General features: G+C 54.7%; 1 protein-coding gene across 2 annotated transcripts; it reads right to left on the reverse strand.

Moving 5' to 3' along the window:
• Positions 1-446: 446 nt before the first annotated feature.
• Positions 447-10,673, reverse strand: IL17B (interleukin 17B). Of its 2 annotated transcripts, XM_060143970.1 has the most exons (3): positions 10,593-10,673; positions 1,995-2,284; positions 447-742 (listed from the first exon to the last, which is right to left on the reverse strand). In XM_060143970.1, the coding sequence occupies exons 1-3, from the start codon at positions 10,656-10,658 to the stop codon at positions 511-513; spliced, it is 588 nt and encodes a 195-aa protein (XP_059999953.1). In that variant the 5' UTR covers positions 10,659-10,673; the 3' UTR covers positions 447-510. The 2 variants fall into 2 exon arrangements, with proteins under 2 accessions (XP_059999953.1, XP_059999952.1); XM_060143969.1 differs by lacking the exon at positions 10,593-10,673 and having other exon boundaries at positions 1,995-6,610.
• Between the last annotated feature and the right edge of the window lie 377 nt (positions 10,674-11,050).

The raw sequence follows: 11,050 nt of genomic DNA on the forward strand, positions 1-11,050 counted from the left end.
CTTCTCTGGATCTAACTCTGACATGCAGAGAATCTGAGTTGAAAGAGACTATGTACATCATCGACTCTACCCAAAGGAGGAATCCGCTCCACAATACTCTTGAGAGGCTCAGCCTTAGCTGGACCCTTCCAGAGACAGGGAGCTCACTGCTTCTAAAGGGCCTCTTTGCAATGGCCCTTGACTTAACTGGGGAGAATCAACTCTTGTTCATTCCTAGATAGGTTTATACCAACCAAGCTCCAATAACGTGGCTGAAATATAGGCTTATAAACCCAAATTAAAGTAACTGTCCTAAATGGTAGACATGAAATGCAATATTTTTGTAATAACCCATCTCAGCGCTGGAGAACACCGGGTGATGGAAAAATCCTCCTTCACATTGATCGAAATCTACCTCCCACCCAGTTTTGGCTTCAGAGCCACAAGGAGCAAACCCAAAGTCTTGCTTTCCAAAAGACAGCCTTTACTTTTCATTGCCTTGCTCGGCACGGGGGTGCAGGGAGGGCTGTCTCAGAAGATGCAGGTGCAGCCCACGGCGATGGTCTCCATGACTGCGCGCTGGCGGCAGGGACCGGTGCGTGGCGGCAGCGGGCAGAGGCGACGGCGCACAGGCACCTGGCTGAACACGGGCACGCTCACCATGCTGCGGTCCTCCTGCATGGTGAAGGGGTTCACGCAGCCCAGACATAGGCACCGCGCCTCCGGCAGGTCTGCAGGAATGCGGCTAGGGTCATGGTTGATGCTGCGGGAAGGCAAGAGAGAGCACAGGGCAGAAGGATGGTTGTGGTAAAGACAAATTAGTGCCCACCCCCGATGCCCCTGCCATTCCTAACCCAGGTTTTGATTGCACAGCAAGACTGTGCCGTGCTGGAGGAAAGGCAGTGGGCTTGCGGAACCGCAGCATCAGCATCACCTGGGAGCTTGTTAGAAATGCAGAATCTCTCCCTACCCCAATCCTCCTGAATCAGAACCTGCATACTCTTAAGATCCCCAAGAAAGTCATGGGCACAGTAAAGTAGAAGCCCAGCTTCGGAGGAGCTTTATGGACCCTTCCAGTTGCCACATTCCAGGTATGGGAGCCACTAGCGACATGTGGCTGTTTGAGCTTAAAATAATCAAAATTAGCTCCCCAGTCACACTAGCCACATTCCAAGTGCTTAGTAGTTCCATGAGGCTAGTGGCTACCATATTGGACTTTACACTGTCACAGAAAGCTCTATTGAACATGCTCTTCTAGAGTCTCAGGACATAAGGTGTGTGGCTAAACATCTTTGGCCTGGGTTCATGAGTGAGGACCCTTCAGGGTCAGTCCTTTTCTTCATTATTTATTCTCCACATATACACATGGCCCCTTCTGTGTGCCCAGGTGGTGTGCTGGGAAGTGGAGCTACAACCAAGTTAAGACACCACTCCTGTCCCCTAGGGGCAGCAGGTCTTGATTCCCAAGCCCAGCTGTGTATCCTAACCATGTGGAGATGTAGATAATGCCACTTGCTGGGCCTCATCCCTGGAGATTTTGATCGAATGGGGCATGAGAATCCTTAGATGATTCTGATGCAGGCACTGGGATGGTTCCAGTCTAGCGTGAGAGACAGATGTGCACGCAGCCAACTCAGTACTGCCTGGAAGTGCTGTAACTAGAGGTGTGTACAAGACACTCGGAGCTGGAGGACGTGACATTTGGGGAAGGCCTTGCAGGCCCTTCACTGGAGACTTGGAGAACACAACGGCAGTGCCCTGCATGGATATCTCATTTAATAACAAGCCTATGAAGTAGATATTATTATCACCTCCACTTATAGTTGAGGAATCTGAGGCTCAGAGAGGCTAAGCAACTTGCCCAAAGCCACACAGCCAGTAAAAGGCAGAGCCAGGATGCAAACCCAGGCCTCCAAATCCAAGGTCTTAGCTCCTACAATGACAGGGAGAGCGGGCGAGGCATCCCCTCCAGCCCCCAACACACAGCTTACCCACTGCTGCCCAGCCTGGCCTACCTGTAGCCCCAGGGTGACAGGCTCCTCTTGTTGGACAGCCACAGCTGCAGGTTGACCTCACACTTCCTCCTGGCCGGCTCGGAGCTGTTCCTCAGCTGGGCCACCATCTCCCCCAGGTTCCTCTCATATTCCTCCATGCGGGCATATGGCTTTGCCTGGGACACGAGGTCCAGCGGCACCTGGTGAGGCCCAGGGGCCAGGGTCCCAGGCCGCCCTTGCCCCTTCCTCTTGCCTTTGGGGTTCCTGGGCTGGCCCAGCCCCAGGAAGATGGAGATGGTGAGAAGGAATAGCTGAGGAGGAAGGCCACAGGTCAAAGGTGGGAGAGCCAGGTCTCCCTCTGGGCTAAGATTTGGGGCCCAAGGAAGGGGAAAGGAAGAGGCAAGGCCTCTAGCGGGGCCACCCTCACCTGTCATGCCCTGGCCTGGTCCCACCAGCCCACCACATGTGTACAGATGCATGTATGCACCACGCTCATCGCTAAGTCCTGATGCACCTCTTAAGAATCTCCCCAGGGCTTCCCTGGTGGCGCAGTGGATGAGAGTCCGCCTGCCAATGCAGGGGACACGGGTTCATGCCCCGGTCCGGGAAGATCCCACATGCCGCGGAGCGGCTGGGCCCGTGAGCCATGGCCGCTGAGCCTGCGCGTCCAGAGCCTATGCTCCGCAACGGGAGAGGCCACAACAGTGAGAGGCCCACGTACCGCAAAAAAAAAAAAAAAAAAAAAATCTCCCCAGCCATCCACTTCTCTATCTGTACCACCAGCCTCCCCTTCTTGGACAGCTCAACCAGCCTCCTACCTGGTACCCCACATCCTCCCCTGTCTCCTTCCAATCAATTCTCCACACCCTGGCCAAGGATGGGTGTTTGAAATGCAAACCTATTAACATCACCTGCCCAGGCCAGACCTCTGCTGAGTTCTCCTCCCTCAAATCACTCCTGGCTGCCCCTCACACCCGTGCTTCAGCCTCGGACCTTCTCGCAAACCTTCCTCTCCCCATGCTCCTTTCTGCACAAGGACCTTGCACAGGCTGTTCCCTGCAGAGTCCTGCCTCTCACCCTTCAGGTCTTGGCTCCAGTGCCACTTCCTTAGGGAGGCCTCTGTGGACCTTCTTGGGCTCTCAACACCTGATGCCTCTTGCGTGACTGTAGCCTTACGGTGCATACATGTGATTCTTTCATATGTTGGGCCCACACCAAGCACAGGCTCCATGAGGGCCAGCATCGTATCCGTTCCCACACACTGCCTCGTCTCCTGTGTCTGCACGGTACTGGGCACTTTGGTATTCAGTAAACATTTGCTGAGTGAATGAATGCCTGTCACCATCCCTGCCCATCTGTCGCTTACAGTCTGGCAAGGAAAACAGACGGCGAACAAGAAAACGTGCACCTAAGCCTCGCTAGCAGCAGTGTGTGGATGGGACCACACAGCGTGTGGTTAGAGAAGAGCAGGGCCACCCGCTTAGCCTTGTGGCAGTGGGGTGGACTTGCAAAGACTTTCTGGGGAGGGGGCGTGTCTGGTGAGGTTTGAAGGATAAGACAGAGGCAGATATGGGCAGAGGGAGCCTAAAAATTGTATGGGGTGGGGAAAGGAAAGTGTGAAACGAAGTTTCAGTTGGTTAAGAGCTTTGCTGAAAGGAGGCTGAAAGAAGCGGCTGGGAGATGCAGCTGGGGAGGTGGGCAGGTCATGGCCAAGGATCCCTGTTGGCCTCCATGACAGCTTTGCTCCCCTCGTCCACACCCGGACCCTCTGCCTGCCTGACCCCTTGTCCACCCTCACCCGACCATCCACATCTGGGAGCATCAGGAAAGCCTCTCACTCACACGGCAGAGGACCTGGGAGCCCAGCAGAACACAGACTCCTCAGGAAGCCGAGAGAGAAGGGCCAGGACTTGGGTGAGGGCCAGGGCTGGTCAGAAGGGAGGACCCTCTAGGGGGAATTTCATCTCCTCGTTGAATCTAGCCAGGCTCCCACCTGCCCTGTATCCCTCACCCTACCACCCACACGGCCCGTGCCAATCTACCCAGCCAGTCTTGACCCTTAGAAACAAGTTCCGGCAGAGCCCCTCTCAGCAGAACCATTTCTTGGCACAAAATCCATGACAGATTCAAGTGGCTGAATTCTTCCATTTTGGTCCTAGATTCTGCTGCCGAAAAATGTCTCCCTAACAATAGGCTTTCTCATCGGAGCTTCTCACATGGCGTTCTTAAACTCTGGCTCTCCCTTTATAGATGGGAAACAGAGAAACAGAAGGACTTGCCCAGGGTCACACAGCCTGGATCTCAGGACCCAGAGGCTCTTTGGAAAAACCCCGATAACGGAGATGGCCAAGATCTCCCCAGATGCCTTTGGCCTGAAAGGGCTTCAGTGTCATGGGGCTGAGCGCAGCTCAGGAGCCGAGCTACTGGCCATGGCTGCAGCCTCTGAGACCCGTCTCTGTTTCCTTCGTGTCCTGGGGGAGAGGACAGAGGGAGAACTCACCTCTGCAGATTCCAAGCCAAACAGAGGCTGCTATTAATCAATAGAGAAGAAGTAACGAAACATTCAGGCCCTAAAAAGGGATGGGGGTGGAGTGGTGAATCGTCACGTACCAGGTTGTGTGGCCAGTCCATCCTGCGAGCCAGGCGATCGGCCTGCAGCTGCTACCCGCCTGGAACCCCAGATGCCTCCGCCAGGAGAATGGCAGCAACAGGACGGCGCGAAGCAATTATAGCTCGTCAGGGGGTTGCCGGGGGAGTGGGTGGGTGGGCTCGTCATCGCCTGGGAGCCTTGGGCCCCCAGCTGGCTGGGCCTGGCGCAGTGGCAGGCGGTGAGGGGCGTGGGGGCAGGCCAGGAGCTGGGACGAGGTGCCCAGGGGCTGTTGACTGAGGGACAATGCCCTGTGTGTCTGATGGGGCTCTGGCGGGTGGTACCTCCGCCTGTGGCCTGCGGCCGGCCGCCCAGCCAGCACCCACAGGGCCGCCTGAGACAATCGGCTTCGTTAGTTTGGGGGATGGCAAGGGGGCAAGGGTGGAGGAGGGACAGGCTGTCCGTTGGTCAGGAGATCAAATGTTCTCAGAGAGAGCTAGCCAGGAGTGGGACACAGGCCCCATCTCCCAGGGAAACAGCCTCAGGCACTCCGGCCTCAGCCAGCCTCAGGTGAGCTCCGTGGCCCCAGTACACTGGTAGTTCACAGGAGGGGAAACTGGGGCCAGGGTGAAGAAAGGACTTGTCTCGGATTATACAATGAGTGAGAGATGACAGAGCTGGGGTTCGTATCTGGTCCCCATGTGGGGCTTTATCCACCACCCCACTCTGTTTTTCTTGGCATATTTTCTGCACAGTTCTGGCCTGCTATGAACATGTTTCTGAATCTGTGTGCTCTCACGCAGGCCAAGTCACGGGTTCGTGAGGACTTCACGGCCGGTTGTCCTGGCCTTCCGGATGCAACGCCGCCCCTCGTGTAGAGAAGGTCTCCACTCCAAGGGCCTGCCCCTGTGTGGCTGCTTGTGACTTCCATTCTCTCTCAGCCTCAGTTTCCTTCTCTGTAAAATGGGAGTCGTACCCAGGAATCGACAGTGGCCTGGCCCATCTCTCCCTGAAATCTTTCTGAGTCTCAGTGCCCCCATCTCTAGGATGGGGATGTCATAGTAGCCACCTCTCGGGGCTGCCACGAGGAGTAAGGGAAAGAACCCATGTTAAACAACTGGCACAGTGCCACGTAGTATGTGCTCAATAAACACAGCTGTTTATTATGAATGTTATCATTATAAAATAATTGTATAATTGTTACTGGGAACGTTAGCATCAGAGCAAAGCACGGTTCTCATTGCTCAGCCAACTCTCCTTTCTATCCCCTCGGGCCCACCCTCATGGCTGAGAGACTTCTGGGCTTCACAGGCTCTGGCCACAATTTCATGAGCTCAGGTGACCCCAGGGTCTACACATCCTGGAATCATGGGCTGAACGGACCAGCGCTGCTGGTCTGGATCTCTCCCCTTGAGTGAGCAGCCCAGCTGAATGTGAGCGAGCAAGTCCCCCCCCCCCCGCCCCGCCGGCATCCGGGGGATGGAGGAGGGGGTGGAAGGGGGTGTGAAGAGGACAGGGGAGGGACACCGTGAACAGGCATCCAGGACTGCACCGTCCTACTCAGGGCCACTCTTGGCCATTTACAGGAATCACCAAGGGAAGAACGCAGGGTGCCAGGCGCTCCTGAATGTCACAAGATTAATCTGTCCGGGGCAGGTTTCCACAGCATAACTGAGAAGCTGGCTGAGGCTCGAGCTCATGAGAGATACCACCATATTTGGTCAAATACTAGACAGGGCTCTATTCTACCACTGGAAACTCCAGAGGGAGGGGACTCTGAAAATACTTCCTCAAGTAACAAGGCCCCCAGTCCCACCCCAGGCTGTCCCAGCCCCACCACCACTGTCCTTTGAACAAGTGAAACAGCCAGCACGAGGGGGCGAAGGATGGGGGCAACCTGGCTGTAACCTGTGCAGCCTCCTTGCTGTCCCTCTGCTGCTGCTGCCGGTGGGGTCCAACAGACACGCAGCTGGGGGGGACACATCCCTGCATCCACAGAACGGTGGAGAAATTAAAAGATGGGGATTGGGCTGCTAGGGGGTTCCTCTGCTTCTCAGGACCCCTGAAAGCATCACACTCTCCTTACCTGCTGGCGACACACACTGCTGGCTTCCGTCTCCCGAAGACAGGACTTGGCCGCCTCAGCTTCCAACTTCACGTAGATTCCAGGGTCCTGGGCCCAGAGTTCTGATGGGGCGGGCCCAGGAATTTGCACCTTAACAAGGCCCCAGTCTGGGAGCTATAGGGGTCCTCACCCATCCCCTAGCTCATTCCCTGCCCCACCGCCATTCTACCACAAGGAGACCAAGGCCCAGGGAGGGACGGGTCTTACCCAAGCTCACACAGCATGTGGGTGCAAGGTGGGGTAAGGCTGGTCTGAGCACAATTCAGTCTTCTAATTCTTACTAGTTTTCTCCAAACTTTACACATACAGCTCTGGGCTGGGCTAGGCCTCTTGGCTGCTTATGTGGGAACCTAGGAGTCAGGCCAGTCCCTCTGGGAGTCCCAGAGCTCCCTCAATGTGGAGGGGGATCTGTGTGTACCCAAGCAGGTACAGTGGGGAGTCAAGGATGGGCCCAGGGACCATCACTGGGTTTCCCATTCCTGGGCCATCTCAGGCCAGGAAGGAGGCCCATTCTTCCAGCCTTGGTTTATAGAAACCACTGAGAGGTCATCAGCCCTGAAGGATATCCTGAGGGTGAACCCTGGCCAACCACGTAGAGACCCTACCCCTCAGGTCAGAGCCAGGCCTGAGGGAGGCATGGGCACTTGGGCTTCAGGGGTCTCTGCCCCACAGCAGAGTTGGGGTCCTTAGGTCTTTTCTGACAGAAGGTGGTCAACACAGGGGAATGAGGAAAGGGGTGGATGGGCTGGAGGGTGAGTGTCAGGGAATGGTCGTACTCAGAGCCACCAGGTCCGTGAGCTGCCGCCCAGCTAGGAGCAGTTCTGTACTCACCACCAGGTGGCGCCACCAGAAAGCCAGACACCTCCAAGGAGCAGGCAAACCCTGGCAGAACTTCCGTGCCAGCCACCCCTTTTCCCTAGAATGGACCCTGGGCTGAAAACGAGGGAACCAGGTAAGTAAAAGTCCTTTGCCTGCCCCCGGCTGCCCAAGTAACCCTACTGTTGATGAGGACCAGTGTCCGGGACACCTTCCACATCAGATCAGGCACAGCACGACCAGCCAAGAGTGAGGGGGCAGAGGTGGGGAGGGTTGGGGGCTTCTGTCTGCTGTGTCAGTGATTCCCTTCACTTGGAGCACCTACCACGTGCTAGGCCCTAAGCATCTGGCGCCTGGACACCGTAATTTTCAGAAAGAAACAATTAGCAATAATAGCTGCTGTACAATTCTACTTACTGACCACCAGGCACTGTGCTAAGTCCTTCATGTGCATTGTTTTATTAAATCCTTCCAACCACCTTGTGGTGAGGTCCTAATTTTATCCCGAATCTATGGATGGGGAAACTGAGGCTCAGAGAGCCCAAAGTCACAGAGCATTCAAAGCAAGTTTGTCTGATTCCTGCACGTGCTGTTCCCTGCTGTGCGGGAAGGAGAGGAGCATCCCAGCCAGGAAGGAGGCAGGAATGTCCAGGAAGGAGGCAGCTGATCATCAAGGAGGATCTGTGCTTGCCTCAACCTCACCCTGACATCTTCAAACCAGATCCTGCATGTCAGGGAGGTCACTGAGCCCAAGCCCAAACTAGAGTCCTCCAAGAGGATCTGAGAGCTCCCAGGGTGTGGGCATGGCACCCAGCAATGTTCCTGGCACACAGTAGGCATTCACTAAATACTTGATGCATTGAATCAAAACAGCCGTATGTATGTGATACAGGGTGATAATGCTGGGATGGAGCATGGGAGCCCAGAGCAGCGGGGACCTGGAGGAGGAGGTGCAGCTCAGGAGGTAAGAGTTCAGACTCCAGAGGTTGACAGACCTGAGTTTTAATCCTGCCTCTGCCAATTCAGAGCTGTGTGACCTTGGGAAAGTTACTTGACTTCTCTGAGCCTTAGTTTCTTCTGCACAGTGGAGATAATGGTAACTTGGCTCTCAGTGGATGGTCGTTGGGACCAAAGACAATGCATGTTAAAGCACTTAGCAGAGCGCTTGACAAAAGTAAGCCCTCAATTAGTGGCAGCTGCAATTGTTACTGTGAGTATTAAAAATAACTTTTGAGTTGGGCCTTCGAAAGGATGCTTCTAGAGTGTTCCTAGGTAGGAGGTGGGGAAAAGGATAGAACCAGCAGAAGAACGTAGAGGTCCCTGTTCCCAGTGGGCCCACCCTGGAGCCTCGGCTGGGCCAGGAAGGCCTGCGGGATTCGGTGTAGAGATTTGCCCAAGTGGACCCAGTAAGGTCGGGGAGGCAGGAGGAGACTAGCAGGCGCCTCTACTGCTATATGGAGGGGGGCTGTGGCCAGGAGGGCGCATCCTCCACTGGAGGTCTTGGCTCTCCTGCCGCACTGCCCACCCCACCCCACCCCCACCCCCTTGGGGTAGGAGTCCTTCTCCCAGGCCCATATTTGCACAAATGCCTCCCTCACTGCTCACTCCAGAGCCCCAGCCAAGAGGCACTATTTTAAGCTCCCTGGATGGGAACGCTGTTGGTGGGAACAGACCCAGCCAGAGAGCTCCCAGTTCTCAAAAAGGGCAAGGCCTGGGTGAATGGGCGGCCACTGGATGTGCAGAGGGTCCGCCGCATCCACATGACTCTCTGCCCAGGCCAGGCGCCAACACCTCCTCCCCCAGGGGAGCAGTCAAGGAAATGCGAGTTGAGGAGGACTGCAATGGGTGGGCTTGTGCTCTGGGGCTGGGTGTCCGAGGCCTCCCTGCCACCCAGCATCCAGCCTCGAGAACACCAAGTTTGTGTCTCTGGGTCGCGGATTGACACTGGGGAATATCTTGTGTAGGAACCTCTTCTAAAGCATCTTTGCTAGACACGTCCAGTGTAGGGAGATCATTCATCTCTGAGGATGCACATCCCGCTTTTTAAAGCTCTCGATGTTGAACATAATAATAATAATGATACAAGTTTTCTCTTTCGTTATGCTACAGTGCCCTCCTATCATGCACTATGGTGTAGAGGGAGACTGCAGACTTCAGAAGTGATGCTTGGACACGTGCTCTGCCCCTTCTAATGTGGCCACATCCATTCTTCCTAACTTCAATGAGCCTCAGTTTCCTCCTAGGGTTGTTAAAGTGGCCTTATCATAAAAATTATGATTTTCCTGGCATACAAAGTGTACTTAAGATTTGGCCAGTTTGGGCTGCTTTTATTGTAATGTGGTTGGTTTGTGTGTGACTGTGTTTGTTGTACGGTGTTTTTGTGTTACGTGTGCTATTTTTGCTTTTGGATTGTGAAAAACCAGTATAGGCTAATATATAAAGCACACACTCTGAACTAAAGCAACTGAACCCCAGCCCCTCCACAAAACTGCTGGGTCACCTTGGGCAGGTGGCCTAACTTTTCTGAGCCTATGTGTCCTCCCCGAGAGGAAAGAGAATTTAATGGGATAATGCACATAAAGCACCTGGCACAGTGTGGGCTCAGGGAATGGCCCTGCTATTATCTCATTGTACACATTATTCTTAGCTGTGCTCAATCAGCTCACACTGAACAATTCTAGAACAACTTTTTTCGAACACTTTCCAGCTGCCAGAGTGCCAGTAATAGAATGGACTGCCCTGAGCTCCCCATTAGCCAAGGTGTTTTAGCAGAGGCCAGAAGACCAGCTGTGAGGGAGATGCAAAAAGAAGAGAGAGTTGAGCTTGGCGAGCTTCGAAAGTTCCCTTCCAGCCCTGAGAGGTCGAATCTTACGTCCAAGGCCTCAGGCCCCATGTGGGGCTGTCCTGCCTGCCTCTACTTGCCCAGACCTAGACAGGAAGGAGCCCAAGGGGACCCGTGAGGGATGTGGAATAAACAGCCTGTCCCCAGGGCAGATGGAGGCGCCGGGCCCCCTGCCCACCAACACATCCTCCCCTCAGTCCCGGGGGATGTTTATACTCTGGTCAGAGTTTACAGGACGTCTGAACTTACAAGATCCAGAGTTCTGATCTTCCCCCACAAGCTGTCAGCCCCTCCTCTTGCTGGGTGGGTCTGCATCTATTTTGGGTGGGAAGCCCCGTCCTCCAGCGGAAGCAGGAAAAGGGTACAACATGAGAAATGTTCTCTTCAGACCCCCAGAGCCCAGACCCCGGAGGAAGAAGAGCTTGTGCTGTGGAGGATGAGGGGAAAAGGGGGTGGTGTCTCCTGGCTGTTTATGGGAGAGGAGTCCTGGGAGGGGGGACACTTCCCCTGCAGCTTGGGTTCAAAGGCCTGCTCCCCCAACACAGCTAATAACGGATGGTACTTACCAAAGGCTGACTTACATATTGGCTTCAGCTATTGGCTCAGATAGCGCTGTTTTTATTGTGCTGGTTTTGGTGTATATCTGCGTGACTGCGAATTTGCGGCTACGGTCTTGCACGTGCATGTTTTGTTTTACTGTTGTTTTT

The sequence above is a fragment of the Lagenorhynchus albirostris genome, chromosome 3 (assembly GCF_949774975.1).
Source record: "Lagenorhynchus albirostris chromosome 3, mLagAlb1.1, whole genome shotgun sequence".
In the NCBI taxonomy this organism is placed as follows: domain Eukaryota; kingdom Metazoa; phylum Chordata; class Mammalia; order Artiodactyla; family Delphinidae; genus Lagenorhynchus; species Lagenorhynchus albirostris.

What these genes read in the sequence shown, in the direction of transcription:
- IL17B (XM_060143969.1), bottom strand. Translation starts at nt 2,452, where the DNA reads ATGCATCTGTACACATGTGGTGGGCTGGTGGGACCAGGCCAGGGCATG. An exon ending in CTGTCACCCTGGGGCTACAG is followed by an intron (nt 743 to 1,994) that starts GTAGGCCAGGCT and finishes GCCTTCCCGCAG; the next exon opens with CATCAACCATGACCCTAGCC.